The 22,218-nt window shown below is 52.3% G+C and overlaps 1 protein-coding gene across 3 annotated transcripts in view; it reads right to left on the reverse strand.

Moving 5' to 3' along the window:
- Positions 1-22,218, reverse strand: part of PDE5A (phosphodiesterase 5A) — an 89,859-nt gene that overhangs the window by 8,086 nt on the left and 59,555 nt on the right. For 2 of the 3 annotated variants that reach the window (XM_087816218.1, XM_087816219.1), the window contains 8 exons: positions 21,758-21,933; positions 20,902-20,961; positions 13,647-13,793; positions 10,820-10,945; positions 8,698-8,792; positions 6,286-6,373; positions 2,861-2,961; positions 1,237-1,314 (listed from right to left, as the gene is read on the reverse strand). In XM_087816218.1, coding sequence (XP_087672344.1) covers positions 1,237-1,314; positions 2,861-2,961; positions 6,286-6,373; positions 8,698-8,792; positions 10,820-10,945; positions 13,647-13,793; positions 20,902-20,961; positions 21,758-21,933 — 871 coding nt within the window. The remainder of the gene's footprint in view (positions 1-1,236; positions 1,315-2,860; positions 2,962-6,285; positions 6,374-8,697; positions 8,793-10,819; positions 10,946-13,646; positions 13,794-20,901; positions 20,962-21,757; positions 21,934-22,218) is intronic. The other variant, XM_087816220.1, reaches the window with a different exon arrangement.

Here is a 22,218-nt window from a genome sequence, read left to right on the forward strand (position 1 = left end):
CTCAGTTGCAGGTTCGAGCCCTGGCCCCAGTCAGGGTGCGTGAGGGAGGCAAGCAATCGATGTCTCTCTCTCTCCCTTCCTCCCTTCCACTCTCTCTAAAAAGAGCAATGAAAAAAATAAATGTCCTCAGGTGAGATTAACACTCCGCTGTGATACAGACACACTCGGGGTGAGGCCCACACCACGTGGGGACACCCAGCCTGAAAGTACCTTCTCCCTAACTTCCCCCACTTCTCCATCGCTCACAGCAACGCTCTCGCAAGAGATGAGGGCAGAGACAGTCCCATGGCAGCTCAGGCTGCTCTCGCGGAGGACTTCGGGGGTCCGGCAACACAACTGCCTCCCTCCCCCAAGGGGCACTCGCACCCGCATCTGCTGAACTCCCATCTGCAAAGGGAAGAGTGTGGAGGTGACAGTAAGTGACCCACGAGACCTCGGTGGTCACAGGAGGAGAGCCGAGCAGCGAAAAGCAAGGCCCAGGCTCGGCACTGCGGTGGGATTTCTTTGTTATCGAGGAGAGCTAGCTAGTGCTCCCAAAGCACAGCGGCATGTCTGTACCACCCTGAAGCCACGCTGAGATTGCCAAGTGCCACACGACCACAGGGCAGAGAGCTGGGCCTTTGTGCACTGTTGCCTCATGGTTGGCATCTCTGTGCACATGGTAACGATCTATTTCAAGCAATGCACTGTCCTTAGCATCACTCGATTATGACTCTTTGCTCTTTCTTACTGATGTAGTTCTTGCCCCCCAAGGTAGTCATGGTAACAGCCAAGGGACGGTGTTCATAGCTAGTCGGGATGGGCAGAGGTGTGGGTGAGGGAGGACACATCTGGAGAGCCCAGTCCTGACCGCGAGGCTCTGCCATCGTCGTTCAAGGGCTGTGAACCCCTCACAGCCAGCTTCTTGCTCCCACAGTCTTTACACTGCTATTTGCAGCTTTCATCCCAAAGAATTGGGGATGGGAACCCGGGAACCCTAGAGCCATGTACTGATGGTCTACAACATCCTAATGCTCCTTCCAGAGCAAAGGAATGAATTATCCACTTTTTTGCAAATGCATTTTGCAAATGCATTTCTGCTGAATGCCCATGTTTGGTCCTCTGTGCAACACTGGAAAACTCCAACAGCCTCTGAGATCGTCAAGTGGTAACAAAGGACTGCAACGAACCTGATGGTGACAAAATTAACCGGGAAGCCAGCCTTCAGCTTTCAGGATAGATAGGAAGGCTACTTACAAAAACAGCTCCTTTTGGTGAGGGTCTTCTAAGTTGAATTGGTTTTTTCTTATAAGTTCAAAAAACTCTCCTCGCCTCCTTGAAAAAAAAACCAAATATTTGGTGGTTATGAGGAGTCCCTAGGCTCTTATCTCATCCCCTGTGGTCTGCAAAGAATCATGGACTCAATTTTGTGGGGAAAATCTCTACTGGTTTTTACCCATATTTGAACCCAACATAAAGATCACTACTTAAGAACACATTCCCCCTTCTACCATGTCCTCGGGGTGAAGCACCAACCCTCGCCTGGCGCACATCACAGGTGCCAGCAATCGCGATTCCCAGCCCGGACTCCAGGAAAGGGGAACCATGTGGGTTAACACGGGGTGCCGAGAATGGCTTAAGGAATTTTAAATGTGTGGCATAACAAGATCTATAGGATTTCGGTTTAATTTCATATAACCCAAATATATTCTGACATAGGGTAAGAAAAAAGTTGTAACAATTGCTCTGTGTCAGTATGAAGCTGTGATGTGCTTTTAAAGCAAAGAAAGGCGGAGAACACGGGGAGGGAGCGCTCATCCATACAGTGGGTATCCAGGGGCCCAGCGCTGCCAGCATCTCGGGGCGTCATACGAAGCCAGAGATACCAGGAAAACAGGGAAACCTGTGTAACAAAGTGGGCTGCATGCGACTGAGCACCAGAAATGAAATGCAGGTCCCAGGAGGACTCAGAGGAGAGACCAGGTGGCCTGGAAAGGCTGGGAAGGCTTTATGGTTACAGGTATTTTTCAAATTCTTGGTAATTAGATCATCTTTACTGGGCAATCATTTTGAATCAGCTGAAACTTATTCAATTTTCTCTTGTCCTAACTGACTTTAAAGTGCTCCCAAATTCAAAAAAGCAGAGACTTTCAGAGGCAGGCACCTTTAGATATGTGTGTTCCTGTGTGCTTGCTCTGTTTTATTTAAATTATTTTTTAAAATTTATCGTTATTGTTGAAAGTATTAGAGGTCCCCCTTTCCCCCCTTTGACCCCATCTATCTGCCCCCCAGGCCTTCACCGCACTATTGTCTGTGTCCATGGAACAAGCACACAGACATAAAAGTTCTCTGGTTAATCTCTCCCCCTTCCTTCCCTCAGTCTGTTCCATGCTTCCACGTCTCTGGATCTGTTTTGTTCGTCAGTTCATTATATTCCACATATAAGTGAGATCACGTGATACTCTGGAGATGCTCTATTTGATTTTACTTCTCATGAACGGCTAAAAGCACAGGCGTGACCCTGGCTGGAGGAGAGAGGCCCCGTGGCAGGGAAGCCCCGCGAGTGTGCCTGCCGGCCCCCTTCGCTGCCACAGCCTCACAGACCGCAGGCCGTGCCAACCGCAGCCTGCCCGGGGTGCCCGCGGCGCCCGCACACAGCGCCCGCACACAGCGCCCACGGGGGCCCGCTCTCGGCTCTGAACCAGCAACTTCAAAGTTCCCCGCTTCCTCCCGTGAGAAACTGCACACAGTCTGCTGAACGGCTTTGCCGGGGCATCCGTCCTACCGCCCAAACGTTTCCCAGCGTGGGCCTTAAAGGTCTGCAGCCCTGCGAACCCTTCCGGGACCTGCTCCTTGCCCCGGGGCGCTTCTTGAGACTTACTTGATGTACAGGGCTAGGTCTGTGGCCAGAATCGCCTGCTTGATGATCTTCAGCGCAGTCTTGTACTCTTCAATGGAGAGGCCGCTGAGAATCTGGTTGCCCTTCGTGGAAAAAGAAACCACCGTTAGCACGCCGCCCGGAGGAGCTGCCGACAAGGACACAGCGGAGCGCGCAGTCACAGGCCGCACGCGCGCTGGGGCTGACTCGTGCGTGCGGGGGACACCTGCGTACTTAGCGTGAACGCCCCGAAATGATGCTTCTCTCTGCTCCCACTGCCGGGGCATATGAGAGAAAACGGCGTCCTGACGGTGCACCTGCCTGTGTGGGGGTGTCTGCAAACTCTACACACCCGGGGCTCAGTCCAGGCCCAGACCCCAACCATACAGCCTCGGGGCAGGTCACCCACCACGTTCTAACTGCAGCGAAACTGAAAAGTCAAAGCTGCAGGAACGAAGAGCTGAGTGGGGACTTCTACACAGCTGATTACTAAAGAATATTTCTCTGGCTTTCCTAATAAATTCAGTAGCTCTTTGGGACACAGTTATATACTTTCACCTTAATACCGGGAGCAGTGTGCATTCCTTAGGAACAGGCCAGCACGCTGGTCGGGGGCAGGAGCCAACGGAGGGCTTCCTGGCAGAGGGCAGCCTGGTCTGAAACACCGACAGGACAATGTAAAGTGTGGCTGGTGCGTGTGCTAATACTCAGACGCTGTCACCACAAAACCGTTTGGTATTTCTTGCCTGTAATTTAAAGCACAGCTCTCATCTTGAATTAAGTAGAACATGTCTTGGACTCTCAGAATAAACTCAACATCTGCACATTGAGCCAGATGTGCTTTCCAAATCCCAAGACAGAGGAAAACCCAGAGGCTCAGGACCAGGACCGGAGGCAGGGGATTGTTCTGAAGACCGGAGAACTGTGGGTGGGCTGGGCCGGGGCCAAAACCTTCGCTTAACAGATAACTAGGTGCTGAAACCGGGCATCTATCTAACTGAGGAATCTGTGATTACAACCATAAACATTATTTTTAAATATCAAATCATTCTAGAGCCTGGGCCAAAGAGAAAACTATTCAGGAAATACCTTCTGATACTTTCATCGATTATAAGATAAAACCACTTCAAGGGGAAAAAGGAACTGTCTTTTGGTGTTACGTTTTTATTTCCCTTCCCCAAGCAAAGGCTGTAAATTCCTGTATACTTGGGCTTCCAAAGACAGAATAGGCAGATGGGACTTATAGTTCGAGGCCAGCCGTACAGACCACCAGATCCCGTCTGCTCTGTTAAGTAATAAAATACTACCTAAGTTATGTTACCTAATAGCAGAAACAGCTATGGCAGGAACTTGTTAAGTGTGGTTTTTAGAAGAGGCTAGCATATTTTCTTTTTGAAAACTGAATAGAGTATTAAAATGAAAGTCCTGGCCAAAGCACACAGGGAGCAAATCCCAGGGCAAGTGCAGATGTTCCTGCTATAACAGGACATCCGTTCCTGAAAAGTCTCAGTTCTAAAAAACTGCACCCTAAAAATAACACCATTTATGGGAAAACAATGTTGGGGGTAACTGCTTAAAGCCTGTGCAGCTGTGTGACTAGAGCCAAACCAGGCCAGGGCCAGGGACTGGCCATCTGGAGATGATACGACACAATGCAATTGTGTGGACAGGCCGGGAGATGGGGCTGAGACAGTGCAGGTGGGACCGGACCACCAGGACGGGGGCTGCGCCTCCCGGGGCCCAGAGCCGAGCCGGGCCAGGCCCCCTCAGCCGGGCCCTCGTCCCCAGTATTGTCAACCCGAACGGCAACTCCCGTGAGTCCGGCGCCTCACCCAGCAGAACTTATCCGTCACGCAGACGTCACCCCCCTTACCCACGTGCGTGAACGGATCCGTAGGAAACAACCTCCCGCCATGCTAGACCAGGTGCGCAACCTGTAAGGGGGTTTCCAGACGGGGTGCCTGACTCCTAGCCCTGCACGCGCGCCGAGGCTTAGGGAGAGGAGGGACTGTCCCTTCACTGCCAGCGCGGGGCTGGCGTCCCTGCATGCTCCGAACCCGTCTGCCTCCCATCTGGAAGATCCGACGGCAGCAGGGGGGTGGGCGCCCTGTGGGACGGCCTGTCCGAGTTTGGGAGGCGCAGCGTTGATGGTTAGCAAAACAACCATTGCTAACGTCTTGTATACATTTTCTTAACTTCTTTTCTCAACATGAGTATGTCCAAGAGGGCCACAGAGAGGACAAGACGTCAGGTTCTGGGAGCTGAGGAAGGAGCCACAAGGTGACACAGGGGACAGAGACGGTTACTCGCACTGGGGAACACCCCGTGGAGAGGCCCCCAGTGCTGCGCTTGGCCCGGGTCTGGAAACCACCATCAGGAAAGGACTCGGCCTCCACACCCACCGGCGCGGGAGCCAGTCACTGGCACAGCGCCCTCTGCGAGCCTGTTCTCGCCTCTCTTCCCGGCCTCCCTCCCGCCCTCCACGTCTGGGGGCTCGGGTGCGGACGGAGTTAGAGACACAGGGCGGGATGAAAGAAGCCGACAGGCGGTCGGGGAGAACCTGAGAGTAAGTCCAGGTCCTGAGACTGTCACGCTGGCGGGCATGGGCACAGTCTCTCCTCTCCGTAAGCCTCTGGGCCGGGACCCAGGACTGGGCATGACGGCTTCTAAGTGGAGGATTGAGTAGGCCATGCTGAGACCCAAAGTAGTGAGAGAGTGTCCAGGAAAGTCACGGGCCACCCTGAGGGGCCCCGGGGCTCGGGGAAGCTGAGGGGGAGGCGACATCCAGCTCGGGGAGCTGCCCTAAGATGACACCCCCGAGCCCCGCGCTGCGCAGCTGCAGCTCGCGTTTCCTTGCTGCTATAGCCACGCGCGCGGCCGGCTAATGCGCGTAAAGAGCACGCCGGAGAGAGAAAGCGAAGAGCAGGAACCCCACCGGGCAAGACCCCCCACTGCTAGCTTGCTGGTATACGTTTTCTCAACCTCATTTCCCTCGACATAAATGTGTCCGGCATGTCACATGCTTTCTCACATTCACAAATATCTGTTCCCCCAGTTGTTGGATAGCTTCATTTCTTTACAAGTTGTTCGTGGTCAGAGGTTTCAGTAAAGAGAGGAAAAGGTACTTGAGAGCTATGCCCACCACTTCGTTGGAACAAAAAAAACCCCCAAAAAACCTCCACACAACAGAATTAACTGAGAGCCATAAAACACCAGGGTTGTTTGCTACAGATGCGGAATGACCAAGCGGAGGCCGGGCTGGCGCGTGGTGCGCGGAGGGGCGAGGCTGTGGGCACCGCAGTGTCCGGCTTCGCCTTCCTTACCCAACAAGGAACAAAGCACGCTCAGGAATCACGATCCTGGGCGTGGACCCAACACTTAAAATACCGCGGCGTTTACACCGCCCCTCGGGTCCCGGGGGCGCTCACCGGGCTGTTGAGCACCATGAGGCACTGGTCGAAGTGGTGATGCTCCAGGGTCGAGTGGCAGTACAGCTGGGCCAGCGGGTGCTCGCTCCTGCAGGGCGGCGAGAAAAAACACTTAGAACAGTCGGGTCGGCGTGAGCCAGCTCGCAGATTTCTCCTTGCTGGTTAACTACACCGGGGGCGACTTCACAAAACTCATCAGACCAACCGCCTTCTCTCCTCCTGCTGAGAAAAGAGGGAGGGTCGTCTCTGGGCTCTAAGTACCAACAGTCAGGCTGCTTTCAAACACGGTTCCGCGTGCGGACAATCCCGCCCACGTCAGGGTGGAATGGAATACGGACACGGCACTGATTTCTCTGGACACGAGAAAGATCTCTGAAACAGTCGGACCCGGGACAGTTTCAACTTCGAGACTAGAATAAGTTTAGAATCTGAGACGAATGCTCAGGGGGCCTGTCCTGTGAAACGAGGCTGAAGGTCAGGAGCCCCTGGGAGAGAACCGTCTGAGGAGGGAGGGCTGGGGCGTCAGTGATGGAAGGGGGGTAGGTCAGTCCCCCCACGTGGGGCGCAGGCCGTCCTGGCGCTCTAGACTGCACTCGGGGGGGACAGGGGAGTCGTGGCTGCGGGAGGGAGGGAGGGGCACTGTGCTCAGTTCATTACATGTCACAGACGGGCACAAATCAAGCCCCAGAGCATGACAAGTGCAGTCTAAGACCTCAGATTTCTCCTGACCCTCAGGTGTCAGCAGAAGGCACAATTTCCACTATTCTTTAAAAGAAGTTAAGTTCCTGCCCGGCTGGGCGTGGCTCAGCGGTTGAGCATCGACCTAGGATCCAGGCGATCTGGGTTCGATTCCTGGTCAGGGCACATGCCCGGGTTGCGGGCTCCATCAATGACTCTCTCATCATTGACGTTTCTCTCTCTCTCCCTCTCTTTTTCTCTCTCTGAAATCAATAAAAACATTAAAAAAAAAAAATCTCTAATACTCCTGTAAGTTTTCACAGAAGCGAGTATGACCTGGAGGAAGTCTCCTTTGTGGTGTGTGTGAGAGCAAGATCCTGCGGTCCGAGACTTTTCCCAGGATTTTTTTTTTCTTGAGAGAGGATGACATTTCTCCAGATGTTTTTCTGGGGAATTATTTTTAAACAAACAAAGGAAAAACTAGCTGAGTGTTCTTCCCTCTCCAGCAGGGCAGCACAGCGTCTGATCTGAACACTAACAGCATCACGTTTGGCGCCGAGATCTTTTAGCCGCATCCAATGCTACATCTTTTTTCCCTTTGATAACGACAGGCTCAGCGTCGCGATCACATGACCAAGCACAGGGGACCAGGCCAGTTCACGAAATGTTAGGTTTTAGAGGAAACAGTTAGTCTCGGACACTCAGGCAAGCATCTGCTATCTTTTCCCATCAGAGGTCAGCAGAGGACGCGGTTGCTGCATCACTACAATTCTTTTTACATGAAGTTTTCTATTTATTCAGATAAAGGGACTGCGATTAGGCCGTGTTCTGAAATTCCCTCAAGACATCTGGAATTTCCTTAAGAGGTCTGCTCATTAGAGGAATCATTCGCATACTTAAAAAAATGCTCAGTACGAAGAGATTTTTCCCATTATAATGCAGGCTTTTAGACTAAGTTGCTGCGAAAAAATAAAAATGTCCCAGTGGCTCAAAAATCTGATGAAGTGACGCCGCCTTTATATCTCATTTGTCACTGCAAATGTCACTTAAGTAAGGTCCGTAGGGGAACCTGAAACACTTGTTTAAAGAGCTCTCAAAGTCAGCCAGAGAGCAGGCTGTGATGGGAACGGGACTGTCACCAGCATCGACTGCTAAGATTTACTCAACACTTGGTAGGTGCCAGGCGTTTGATGTGGCGCTGGCATGTGTTAGCTCCTGAAGCCCGCATCGGCCCCAGGAGGTAGGCATGCGATCGCCTCCACCTACAAGTCAGGCAACTGACGTGCTGAGAGATGAGGCCCTTGCCCGAGGCGGCGCAGGAACTGTGCGAGAGGAAGGGCTTGAGTCCAAGTCTGGCCGCAGAGCCCCAAGTCCCCAAGGCTGTGCTGCACAGGCGCCTTCCCTGAGACCAGAGCCTCCTTCCACCGAATACTTGCTAAGTACCCAGGATCAAGCTGAGCACTTCTCAAGAATCGTCTATTCTATTAGGGTGACATTTTTCCTTTTCTGAGCTAGACTTTATAGTTTTCTACGAAGCTCTTAAGTTCAACCTAAAACAAAACTCTTGGACTTGCATTCTTTTGTCCATTTCACTTAAACTAAACCAGAGTGTGTTACAGGACCTTGACCCATCGAAATTTTGTAGCATGTAATTTTGCCGTGGGCCTTGCTTTAAAAAGACAACCCTACAATTGGAAAGGATGGTCCTGTTGTCCGGCTGGGGAGACGCCTCACCGCTGGATGTAGGAGTTGTTCACCCCGCGGTGGTCCAGGTCGTGGCTCAGGGCGGCGATCAGCAGGGCGAGCACCTCCAGGTCCGACAGCTTGGTCTGCAGGGCCGGGAGTAAGGGGGGAGGGGGAGAGAAGGATCTCGTAAGGGCCCTAGACCACCTCTGTGCAGTCTCGCAGTTTTTATGTGTTTTATACAAGACTGTTTTGTGGTCGCAGAGAACCCATATGGGGGACCTGTTCTACAGGGAAACAGCTGTGCCTCATCTTCAGAACGGGGCTACTGCCCATGACACTTATCCACAGGAAGGGCTGAAGTGCCTCCACCAATCATCTGTCCACCACAGTGGATGTCATTCATTCCTAGTGGTCATTATATATACGTGGAAGAACCAAATAAACTCTGAATCACTGTCCTCGCTCTGCCTGTAGCTGCTCCCTGCAGGTCCTGGGCCTCCTCACTCTGCCCTGTAGCTCACTGCAGGTTCTGGGCCTCTTTGCTCTGCCCCATAGCTCCCTGCAGGTTCTGGGCCTCTTTGCTCTGCCCCGTAGCTCCCTGCAGGTCCTGGGCCTCCTCGCTCTGCCCTGTAGCTGCTCCCTGCAGGTCTTGGGCCTCCTCGCTCTGCCCCGTAGCTCCCTGCAGGTCCTGGGCCTCCTCGCTCTGCCCTGTAGCTCCCTGCAGGTTCTGGGCCTCTTTGCTCTGCCTGTAGCTGCTCCCTGCAGGTCCTGGGCTTCCTCGCTCTGCCCTGTAGCTGCTCCCTGCAGGTCCTGGGCTTCCTCACTCTGCCCTGTAGCTGCTCCCTGCAGGTCCTGGGCCTCCTCGCTCTGCCCTGTAGCTGCTCCCTGCAGGTCCTGGGCCTCCTCGCTCTGCCCTGTAGCTGCTCCCTGCAGGTCCTGGGCCTCCTCGCTCTGCCCTGTAGCTGCTCCCTGCAGGTCCTGGGACTCCTCGCTCTGCCCTGTAGCTGCTCCCTGTAGGTTCTGGGCCTCTTTGCTCTGCCCGTAGCTCCCTGCAGGTTCTGGGCCTCCTCGATCTGCCCCGTAGCTCCCTGCAGGTTCTGGGCCTCCTCACTCTGCCCTCATTGGCTCTGCCCTAAAGGCACAGAGAGCAAGAATGTTCGGCAAAACAATACACTAAAGGGGGTTAGGAATGAAAATTTGGCTTTAAAAGGTTGCATAACATATTTCAAAGCCAATCACAGGTTGTTTTTGAGTGGCTGCCATCCGTATTATCTATACTACTGTCCTTAGGAAGGAAACACAAGCTGAAATTCCTGTCGGCTCTGGTCTGCCAGATTCGCAACACTCTAAACAGCACATTCTCAACACACACAAAATCAGCATTCTGCCAGGCCGGCACTCAGCGGTCAGTCCTCACGACCTTTCCAGTCCTGACGTAAGTGAGCCTGCTCCCTAAAGATGTTTGCCCTGCTTCCTGAGGACAAGCCCTGCCATTAAAGTGCACTCCCTATGGGGGGAGACAGAGAATAAAGGCTCTAGAATTCTACAATAGAAGCGGCCCAGAGGCTCAGAATTTGAGTTCTGAGATGGGGCCTGAATAGCTAGTCGGTTCCCACTGGCATTAGAGTCTAAGGACAGAGGTGTGCATAAACCTTGGCCTGCGGAGGAACAGATTGCGGGAACACTCTCTGTATTGATCTTCCTTGTGAACAGTCTCTGGTCAATGCACTTGAAAGTTAACAAGGGATCAAGGGAACTGGCGATAGAGGACCCTGGACTAGCTACAAAGCGGGTTCTGGACCTGAGCAGTTTGGACGGATTCTTCTATGGAGCAGGTTGGATGTGAACATAAGGAGGGTGACACTTTGTCTTCTACTGTAAAGGTTTCCTCTGCAGGACGTATTTATTTGCCCAAGCACCATTTAAATTCAACACGGAATTATTTAAAGACGATTTTAATGTTCCATATACATTCAATCGGAAAGTTTAGCAACCAAGTATTTTGTTATACTAACCTTCTTTCATTAAAATATAATTTATTTTGCAACTGGCAATAAATAGTATTCTCAATCATCGTTAGTGCACATTTAAAAAACTTGAATGTGCTACCGTAAATTTTACTACTAGAGCAGCAAACTGTCTAAACCACATAAATGGCTCTAAAATGTACCTGGATTTTGCCTGCCTTCAGGGCGGCGAACATGCACTGAGCTGTGTTGAAGGCATGTCTCCAGTTGTGATAGGCGACGTTCTTCCGATAATTCTTCTTGACACTTAAGATCCACCTGCACAGAACCTTCGGGAAGGAAAGCATCCGGAGTTACAGTAACTGCTGACGCTGACCACACGCTCACCACACTCATCACGCTCCAGATGCTGTTCCCCCTGGAGCGTGGTAAGACACCCAATCCCCCCGACTCTGGGGGGCTCTATGATGTAATCATTTAACAGCTGAGGACCCTCAGAGAAGGACCATGCCCAAGGTTATGCTGCTCCTAAAGGGAGGGGCCAAAATCCACACCTGAGCATGTGGCTGCAGAGCCCACCCTGTTCACACTGTCACTAAATTAGATGCAAAATGCAAGGCAGAGCTAAGAAAGGTATCTGGGGTCTGGCTAGGGCGCTGACTAGGTTTTTGAAGGATGTGATGTCCATGCGTCATCAATTAGGAGAGTCCATATAGAGAGGCACACATGTATGATGAACTGCCAGAGAGCCACGCACGCAGCCACTGTCAGGCTCGTCTTAGGCTCCAGCTGTTGGTCTGCGGAGACATTTAGAGCGAGGCTCGGGGGCTGATGGGGGCAAGGTATGAAGCACATGTCCAAGGTGGAGCTCCCAGTCCTGATGCAGTCATAGTTCTCTGTCCCTTTTAAACATACTTGAACATTCAAGCAGGGTTCCTGCTTGGTTACCAAGAAGTCATTTAGAAAAACAATATAGGCAAATAAAGCCCTGAGGTCCATATGCAAAAAACATATTTTAAAGATGGAACGAAAAAAGGATAGGCTGTTGAGAAGAATCTTACAAGCGGGGTTTAATTCGACTTCTGCATGGTGCGTACTCAGTAGGAACCCCCGGGGACTCGCGGTCCCTCGGTGTGGCCGCTCCGCGTCTGCGCCAGCATCCGAGGCGGCCTCTGAGCACCTCCTTTCAATTCCGAATGGTTTCCCGAGCTCCTGGGGATCTGTACAAATAACCAGGATGTGCTTCTTCCTACGCACATCACTGGAGGCCCTTCAGACACAAGGAGCATTGTCCTGGGCTCTGGAAAAGGTACCGGGAAGGGGGGAAAGAGTGGCGTTTTAACGACAGCCAAGGCCGCTGCAGGAGGTTTAAGGGCGGCCTCTTGGAAACTGCTTGCAGAGGGTCCGGTGGAAAGTCAGAGGCTTGTGCCCCCGTTTCCCTTCAGGCCTTTCGCTCCTGTTCTGTGACGCAGGCCCAGGGATGCTGATCCAGGGAACCCGAGCGTCGCCTGCTCTTCCCTCCCAGCCACCATGTGGCGGAGGACTGGAGTGTCAACCCCACATGCTCTCCGCGTTTTGGAACAGAGTTGGCCAGCAGATGACAGCTTCCTTATTGGAGAGCTTTAAGTAATAGCTATAAACTTCCAAACTGAGCAGTGATGTAGAAAATGACTGGGATTAACTAAAGAATCAAGGAAAATCCAGAAATCTAGCCTGTAGACACATCACCTAAGGGTCAGAGGAGCTTCGGTGAAACTGAAGAGCGAGGTCCAGCCCCCAAGAACACCGCGAAGGATGCTGTGTCACCTTCTCCCACTCCATCAGCCTGAGTTTCCACTCCTGTCAGCGAGGCTTTTGAGAGCAGACACTCACTGCAGAACCATGTCCCCAGACAGAGCTGGGCACATCGTCTGTGTTAATCGACTTGCATTTCATGAAGTACCAGATGGCTGAATAGTAAGGCCTTCGAGGTGTTTAAATTCCCAGAGAGGAGATCTGTACAAGGAGACTAGACATTCAACTGAGCAGAAAAAAATAACTTTAAGGAGAACAACCGGACTTCTGTTTTCCAGGAGGTCCCCTCTCTTTCCTCATGCTCTGTGAGGCTGTCCGCACAGCCGGGTGAGACGAGCGGACTCCCGGCCCCAGCCCGCTGTGGGAGGGGATGGCCTTCGGTCCCGCTCTTATCTGGGAGGCGAACGAGGTTGTTGAAGGCAGTAAAAGTTCATTTTCATCTTCCCCCACACGGTGGTCTGTGGGCGCCCAGAGCTGGCCTCACATTAGCCCTTCATGCTCTCATTTCCGGAGGCGCTGACTCAGCCCTGGCCCTTCCCTGACCGGTGACCAAGACCTCTGCAGTCAGACCATGTCACCTCCCTACTTCAAACTCCCTGGTGACACGCCGATTCTCAGGGCAAAATCTTGATTCCTCTGAGCAGCTTACAAGGGTCTCTACAACAGGCTTCCTGTTCCTGACCAGTGCTCCCTGCCAGCCCCACTTGGCACAGTGCCCCCCATCCCCAGCCCTCCCCACCCTCCTGTCCTCCTGCCTTTGCACATCCCGCTCTCACGCTGGGAAAACTCTCCCTTAGTCTGCAACCTGGTGCTGGATACATGGTGGGAACCCAATAAATGTGCTCAGAGTGATCAGCAGTTTATCTTTAAAATTCTCTGGCAGGCATTAGGTAACAGTATATCCGTCGCTGAAACGTAAAATCCAATACCAACTCTCTCTTACACACATGAACGCACACCCGTGTACACACACGTGCACACATGTGAATGCACACCCGCACACACTCACACATGCACATGTGTACACACTGTACATGCACATATTCACACTGTTCACATGCGGAGCACACGACACACACACGCACACCCACCCACCCACACAAGACACGTGCATGCACACACTCACACATGCACATATCCATGCTGTTTACATGCAGGACTCATGACACACACATGCACGCACCCCCACCCCCCCCGTACACACATGCGGCCCGGAAGGACGTCCCCGCCTCCCACCTCGTGCTTCATCTGGAAGTTCTGCACGAGGTTGAGGTCGGTGAACATCCGGATCGTGCACAGCGCTGTTTCCAGGTCAGACAGCTCAAAGTCACTGAAGCTGAAGTCCGTGATCCTCAGGGTCTGGGCAGATGGCACCACAGCGGCCTGGGTGAGAGCAGACAGTGAGTACAGCTGCCCAGCGCAGCAGCAGGGCTCACGCAGTCCTCTGGCTTCGCTATGGGCACCCTGTGTCTGCTTTCCTTCCGAAGGTCATTCACTGGAGACATTCGTCTAGGAGGCCAGATGGAAGGAGGAGAGAGGGAGCTGCCCCAGGACTGAACCTAGGACAGGTCGCAGGACTCAGGCCTGGATCCGCCCCTTTATGCCTCCCAGTCTCGTTCACAGACAGACGTCGCAGGACTGCGGGGGGAATCGCGTGGGGAGCAGGACAGTGACGATGCTCTGAGCACTTCACGTTTCATTCTCAGACGACGTTCCTCAGGCACAGAAACCTAGGCCCAGGGGTTAACTTCCTTCCCCTGGGATCCCTGCCCCGACACCCACCCAGGGGCCGGCTAGAAGACTCGGTGGCCCCGCTCAGCAGGTCTCAGTCGGCGGGGGCTGGCTCTGTTTCTTGGAGGGGGATGTGTTTTTTGATTACTATCTGGTGTTGAGCGATAATCATTTAACTAGTTCACACCAGCAGTTTCGACACATCCACCTTGCTCATTTTCATCGATGTTCCTCTGTGCCTCCTGCCTCTCCTGGAAGCACCCACGCCCTTTAGGTGACAAGCCCCTTTAAGGCACAGCTGTCACCCACAGAAGGGCCCACGCCCTCGGAGCTGACCCGGCTTGGGAACTCCTGTGACATTACTCAGAGTTCGCCGATGGGCTTTCCTGTGCTTCCCCGACCACGCCGGGACCTACGCTTCCCTGCATCCATTGAGACTCCCGATGAGACAGTTTTGAAATGTGGTAGTACGAACATTTACTAAATGAATGCAAGAAGGAAACCTCATTCCCTCCACTTAATTTGAGTCATAAGTTCTGGTTTTAAGGACCCAAAACCTATGAGGAGAGTTAAGCCGATCACCTGGGCTGGAAAACGAGCGGACTCGGCATGTACCTTCCGATGCCTCTCGTTTGGGACTGAATGTTATTAAAAATCGCCAAGTTTGTTATATTGTTTGGTTTGGGAGAGTTTAAGCAAAAGTAATGGATTTCTGGTTTCTCCTGGGAAATCAGGCCACACTGAGCCCCAACTCCCATGAAGCAACACTGGCCAAGGCCAAGTCACCGAGGTTCCCGCAGGCAAGCCGAGCTGTCGCCGTCTCTCCCAGATTTCTTATGGTGTCCAGGATCGGCACTGGCAGGAACCCCTACTCCCCTGCCCCTGACCATCCACCCTTCTCCCCAGCCCCTGGGCTGTCCACCCCTCTCCCCAGCCCCTGGACTGGCCACCCCTCTGCCCCCCCCTGGACTGGCCACCCCTCTCCCCCACCCCTGGACTGGCCACCCCTCTCCCCAGCCCCTGGGCTGTCCACCCCTCTCCCCAGCCCCTGGACTGGCCACCCCTCTCCCCAGCCCCTGGACTGGCCACCCCTCTCCCCCGCCCCTGGACTGTCCACCCCTCTCCCCAGCCCCTGGGCTGTCCACCCCTCTCCCCCCACCCCTGGGCTGTCCACCTCCCACCAGCACATTAGCCAGATGGGCCGAGAGGCACCTGATCTAAAGAGGCTCTAGCTCGGTGAGGGCAGAGGGAAGAAAATTAATCATCTGGACCAGGTCTCCCCTTAAGGCTTTTTCCTGACTCCTCCAAGCCCCTCAGGTTCCCGTGACTATCTGGGGTATCACTATTCCTTGTTACCTCCATCTTTTGTAAAGTAAAAAGGTCAAGTAATAAAATCCTACGGAGTAACCCAGAGCGTTCCCTTCCAGCGAGGACCCTCGCACCTTCTCCCGCTCACCCTGACCTTCGCATCTGACACACACCAGGTGTGCTTAAACCTCACACGAACGCCACCGGCTCCCCGCTCCAAGCTCAGCTCCACCCCCGAGCCCAACTTCCGAGAAACACGCGCTGTGAGGCCAGCCCCAGGGGCCCGGCGAGGGCTGCGGCGGGAGAGGGCCTGGGGGTTCGCATCAGGGCTCCCCTCTGTGCCGCCCCCATCAGAGCAGCGCGGTCAGAGCTCCGAGTGAGGCGGCGGGACAGCCACCTTCAGCTCGCAGGACAGCTGTCCCTCCACGCCCGCACTCACGGAGGGCACGTGCTTTCCCGCCGGGCATCCTTATTCACGCAGCAGGAAGTCCCCTTCTCTCCTCCGCAAAGGAGACTCGAAATGCTACAGGACAGAGGCCCGCACGGCTGGGGCCCTCTCCACGGACACTGGCCCCAGCCTTGCTCTCCTCAGAGTGAGCTTCTCCCCTCTGCTGCTGGGCCAGCCACATGGCCACCCTCCTGAGCTGACCTCATGGGACAGCAGACGCGTCCGTGCAGAGCCCGTGGTCGGTGATACAGAGGTTCGGAATTCCTGGGACCCCTAAGGGGCCACGAGGAAGTCACGTGTCAGTAAAGCTCTCTGACCACCACCAGGGGCCTCGGCTTTCTGTCTGCCCTGAATGTCTTGGGAAGGTGATTTTAAATTCCAGTTTATGAAACAAAACACTCTGCTTTTTAATAATAGCGGGAATCCAGTCTGTGCTCTTTCTGGGGCAGGTTATGCACACAATTCTGAGTTTGCACAGCTTCTTTTATCGATGGCTTGATGGGTCAGACGTTGCCTAGTGAGATTCCCACCTTTGTTTTCTGTCAGGGGGTAATGTAACTACAGTACCGTGGTGTTGAAGAGCAGAAATGCCCTCTTTTAAAGATTCTGTGAAGCAATAAGGTGCTGTACGCGTCTAAGGAAGGAAGATCCAACTCAAAACTCCCAGATCCTCTCACCCAACACTGCTCCTCCCTGCACCTGCTGGGATCTCCAGAAAACATGCCGAGACACTTCAATGCTTAATGTGAACATAGTTCTACACCCCATATTCAAAGGAAACTGCTCACTTTGGTCTGACATTGTTGATGTAACACATTATTTAAAGCCACACTATTGGCTCAAACTTCACATAAAGTTTAGTTTCAATTGTTTTTTAAAATACTGGCTTTAGTTATTTGTGCTTGTGTACGGAATTAGGAAAACAACCTTTGCATAAACTGACATTTTAATGTCGATGTTTGGAAAGCAAGTCGTGTAGAAGTGGCTCTCAGACAAGGCCTGTAGCCACTGGAGAAGCCGCGAAGCCACCCGACAGCCATCGCTTACAGTTTACAGGAGGCTGATGTCTCTCCTCCCATTTTCAACATGCACAGGACACGTTTTTAAAGGAAAAAATGTACCCAGTTTACAAGGCTGTTAGCACTTGACTTTGTCTAAGAGAGAAGTGAATCCACATGCGAATGAGAGAGAAATCTGCTTACACAAAAGGGGGAACGTCAACTCCACGCGGTACTGGCCTCATGGGAAATAAAGTGACCAGAGCACAGCAGGGCCGGGTAACACCTGTAGCCACACGCGTCATGATTTTCCTTCTTCCTAACAGTATACAAGTGGATTCCTTTATGTCTCAACATGGAAGAGGAACAGACTATAAAAATTTGGATAAGTGTACAGTTTTTCCAAACCACATAAAGAGGGCATGTGATTAACAAGGTTGAGATTAGGTTGAAATACGTCTATGCTTCTAAGTGAAACTTAAGGGCGAGTGTGTGACTGTGCTTGGGAAGAGCACACGCAGATCTGGGTGACTTCTAAGTCCCTAAGAAGTTCCAGAGCGGAGCCCGATATTTCAGAGCTAAGAACACCAGTGGAAATAACCCACTAGCAAAATCATTGCAAAACAGGTAAGGTTAGCTCGTCAGGAAGGATTAAACAGAACCCGCTGCCTTATCGCCATGAACTAGACTCAGGCAGTTCACGCGTGGACATCTACCAATGGATGCCCGATGCCCGACAGGAAGCCCGAGGGCCCAGGCTGTCCTCGGGAAAGGCAATCAGCCAAGCTGCCAGATATTCAGCTACCTATAACAGACAGGCATTTATTACATTCTGATAACTTTCTAAGGACCATAACCAGGTCAGCTGGGTTCCTTTTATTTTTATCTCAAAAACTCGTGACTAAGGATTTTTAAACATACTTGGCAAAATGCTTAGCTTAAGGCCCTATTTGTGCTACACCCAATTTTAAGCCAAGAGATGATTAGATTAAAAATAGGAAGCTCAGTAAAAAAAAAAAAAAAAAAATCAAGGAAAGCATGGGGAAAAAAATATAAGGATTCTGAATTTCCTATCAACAAAATTACTTTTGTATAACTAGAGAACTTTCTGGGCATAGGCATAAATAGCACAATTAAGTTCACTAATTCTCTTAGGGAACTAATGCTTAAAAATAAAAGTTAAAGCACATGACAGCTTTTCAATTCATTTTAGGTTTAAATTGGGGTAAACAATCAGACACATGATAAAGACAGCGATTTTGGTAATTGCTGGGCGATGCAGGCACCTGCGTAGCTGGGGCTGGAAAGGAATTTTTATTAGGTTGATAGAAAACTAGAATCGGTTGCTGAATTTCAATCAATTTAAGTGTATAATTTGACCTACAAACTATGTAACCCTAAATTTCTGAACGCAGCTGCCAGGAATCTATTTTCCAAATGGAAAGCAGATGGTTTCGGACAATACTGCAACACAGCAGTTTTCAGTCATGCCAAAGTGGCTTTCTCTTGCTAAAATTATAAACATAATTGAGGAGATAATTTTCAGATTTCTCTGAAAGACTATGCTATTTCCAAAGCGAAAAGCAAAGTTTAAACAGCCTGGTGATTTTTTAGCATTATCTTTAGAAATCAGTCTATATGCAAGTTTTTATTTATCTAAAACAACACATGGCAGAGTGTAACCTTGACCTCGTTTAGAACTAAATAATCCCACAGTGCCCCGAGCACTTAGAAACGCGTCTTTCCCTGTGATGCTCTCACAGTGCGCATTTACTCCAACGTTAGCGTTCTAGGAGGTCAACGGGTCCAGCCCAGCCCGATGTGAACGATTCTTTAAACCTATAAACCCTTGTAAATCATTGGGAAAAATGCTCATTTCTTCAAATACCATCAAAAACAAAATAAACAAAGCCAATTCCGGATGAGGCTCATCCCAGCAGAAGCCCAGCCTTTTGGGAAAAATCATCTCAAGTTCCTGAAACTCTCCTCGGCAAGTGGCTCAGCTTGCCCCGCGGTGATTTAATTGAGAACCCAAGTCCTCCGCCTCCCCGCCGCCTTTCTGGCGCATCCCTGTGGCTGTGGCCCGGGACAGCCGGGTCTCCCACGGGCTCATCGCTGCCCCCCCGCCGACCCTGAGTGGGACAACCTAGTCACTCAGCCCCGACCTGCTGCGGATTAAACACGCTCAGTGAACACGCTCCAACGCCACGCAGGCCACGGATGCGGACGTGGTAAGTGCCCGTCAATGTAGCTCTTCTGGTTACACCCTTTCCCCGCGCCTCGGCCGGGGGTGGCTGCCCAACGCCAAGCCCCGCGCCAGGTCTAGATCCCACCCCACCTCGCACTGTGGTCTCACCCGCCTGCTCCTTCCCTCTGTCCGAGAACGTCCTGCTCTCTTCTCGGGTGCAAGCCCCGCTCACGAGCACAAATGAAACCAAAACCAACCACAGGAATCTTCACTTGATTCGGCCAACAGCCCTCATCACTACTCCTCCACTCTCTCTTTCACACAAAACTTGCTTTTAAAAAACAGTCTATATTCACTGCCTCCGTTTTCTCGCTTCCCCTTGCCTTGTGCCGTTTTACTCCTGAAGCTGCTTTCTCCACAGCTGGCTGCCTCGCCTCAGTCCTCGTGTTTGCCACCCTTCCTGCAACTCGGGGGACCTCCCCCCTTTTGGAGCCTGTTCTGCATGGTGCCTTCTGCCCTGTCCTCCATCCGCCTCCCTGTTTACCCATCTCGTCTGTCTCAGCTCTTTCCTTCCCTGCTCCTGAGCCCACACTCCCGAAGGTTCTGCCCCGTCTTCCCGTCTCTCTGCATTCTCTCCCCTCTGCTCCGCTGCCATGATTCCACAACCGAGGGACCCCGAGTCCCAGGACTACGCCCCAGACCCCCTCTGGCTCTGACCACCGGCCCTCCCGCCTCCCGCCGTCCTTCCCGATTGCTGGTCCACCTGGTGGCCCCGCAGCACCGCGCACGTGCCCTGCTCTAACCCAGATCGGCGGTCCCCCTCCTTACTGTGCCGTCTTTGGTTACTAACGGCACCATCAGCTTCACCTGGCTCACTTCCCGCCTCTCTGCCCCGCAGGTAGCGCTGCGGTGGTGTGCCAGGGCCCTGGGGAGCGCGGGGTGTGTGTGTGTCCTGGCTCCCACTTCCTACCACGGTGACCCTCAGCCAGTCACGTGTGGCCTCCGTGACACAGTTGTACAGTTTACGTTAGAAAATGCAGGCAGGGCTCAGAGGGCTAGCACTTGGCGGCTGAGATGCTGATGACAATGACAGAGAACCTCCGTGATCTGGCCACGCCCTTCTCATTCCTTACTCGACCCTCGTCACGTCTCACACAGACCCGAGCCGCGCCTCTCAGACTTAAACTCGGAGGGCCAGCCGTGGTTGCAGCAGTGCAAGTGCCTCTGAGCATCATGAATCTCAGCCAAGGCCTCGGTCAAAACCCAGAGCATGCGGCGTCCTGTCTCCAGGTCAGAGCTCGCTCCGGGCACGAAACAAGAAGGGACTGGGGAGCCGGGAAGTGGCCCACGGGAACCCAGCCTCCAACAGTGCTCCTTGCTCCTCAGGCCACAGAAATTACACTCGCTCCCCATTCCTCATAGTGCAGGGGAGGCTATCGGTAACAAACTACAAATTCCCCCAACCAGACAACCACTGTGCAGTCCCCTGGCCCCACTTCCCCAGGAACTGAAAACTAAATTTAATTTTGGCCTAAGATAGATGTAAAGATTAGAACAATTACTAGGGGAAAACCCCCCAGAATCATATAACATATGACAAAGTCCATAAAAGTTATTATCTTTGTATCTTCGGTGACTTTGCAGCCCTGCAGGAAATTGGAGTTGATTAAATATTTTTATGAGCATCCATCTAAACATTTACCATATGTGACTGAACATCTAGGGGACCATTACTAGTGGGAGCAGACACCCCGAGGAAGGCATGTTTGTGTGGGAATGAGGTGTCTGCAGGTAGTCATTTCTGCAAAGGGGGGTTACCGCTAGGGACTGCAGCTCTCTGGTCTCTTCCTCGGCTGCCGAAGCGTGATAGGACAGGACCTGCAGGAGAAACGGAGCAGGTTACACAGGGTCACCCCACCTGGGCTCGAATTCAGCCTGGGATTCTGCTAAAACCTCCTGGAATGAGAAATAGACTCTGCAGGCTGTCAGGCCTTCCTTTGCTTTCTGCTTTCTTTGCAGAGAGAAAATCCTAGATTTCAATTCAATTGTTCCAGAAAACAAAGTTATACTCCCCTTGTTCAAAAGAAACTGCGCACTCTGGTCTGACATTGTTGATGTAACAAACACATTATGTAAAGCCACACTATCGGCTCATACTTGGCAGAAAATTTAGTTTCAATTGCTTTGTTTTGTTTTGTTTTTAAATACCGCCTTTGTCACTTGTGCTTGTGTACAGATTTAGGAAAACAACATTTGTGTCAACTGACATTTTAATGTCGACATTTGGAAAGCAAGTCGCCTGGAAGCGGCCTGTAGCCGCTAGAGAATCTGTGCAGAAAAACTGCATGGCTGGGGTAGACATGTCACAGATTCAGGGAGCCCTTTACACTCGTGGGTTCAGAGCTAAGCAGAGTAGGGGGGTCTAGGAATCTGCCCGCTGACAGCCGAGGACACTCAGGCCCAGGGACTCTGCTGACCTGGCTGGGAACCCACACCGAGGGAGGGATGGGGCCTCGGACCAGCTTCCTGCCACTCCTGCTCTGGAACATTTTCCATCACCCCAGTAAGGTTAGAAAGTCACTCTCGCCATCATTTATAACTGAACATGAGGGTCCTCAATTCCCATCTTCTGCTTGTCAGCCATGGACGCTGAGAGGTCCCAGGCTGTGCTCACCTCCAGCGTGACCATCTGCTTGGCCATGGCCCTCTCCACGGCTTCATACATCTGCGTGTTCTGGATCCCCAGGCCACAGAAGATCACAAAGGCTTCCAGAAACTGCTCGTCATTCCGGTTGAAAGGCTTCACCTTGCCAGTGCTCTCCTCCAACTTGTTCACGAGCTGGCAAACCCCTGGGATGACCCAAGAAATGGAGCAAATGTTACCAGAAATGTCATAGTTTTTATTGACTTTAACATGCCCCCCCCCCCCCGACTGTCTTAGGCCTGGCATCTCAAAACAAACAAACGAACCCTCCAAAGTTCAGTATCAGCTAGAAAAGGAAATGGAATTTATTTACATGAGAACTCATTCCACGTGGTACTCAGCATGGGTTGTTCAAAAAATCCTGGAGAGCTATTTTCTTCCAGACTCGCCCGTGAATTTTAGGCCACTTGAGTCCCCAAAGACAGCCTGTC

The sequence above is a fragment of the Miniopterus natalensis genome, chromosome 4 (assembly GCF_054644295.1).
Source record: "Miniopterus natalensis isolate mMinNat1 chromosome 4, mMinNat1.hap1, whole genome shotgun sequence".
Taxonomy (NCBI): domain Eukaryota; kingdom Metazoa; phylum Chordata; class Mammalia; order Chiroptera; family Miniopteridae; genus Miniopterus; species Miniopterus natalensis.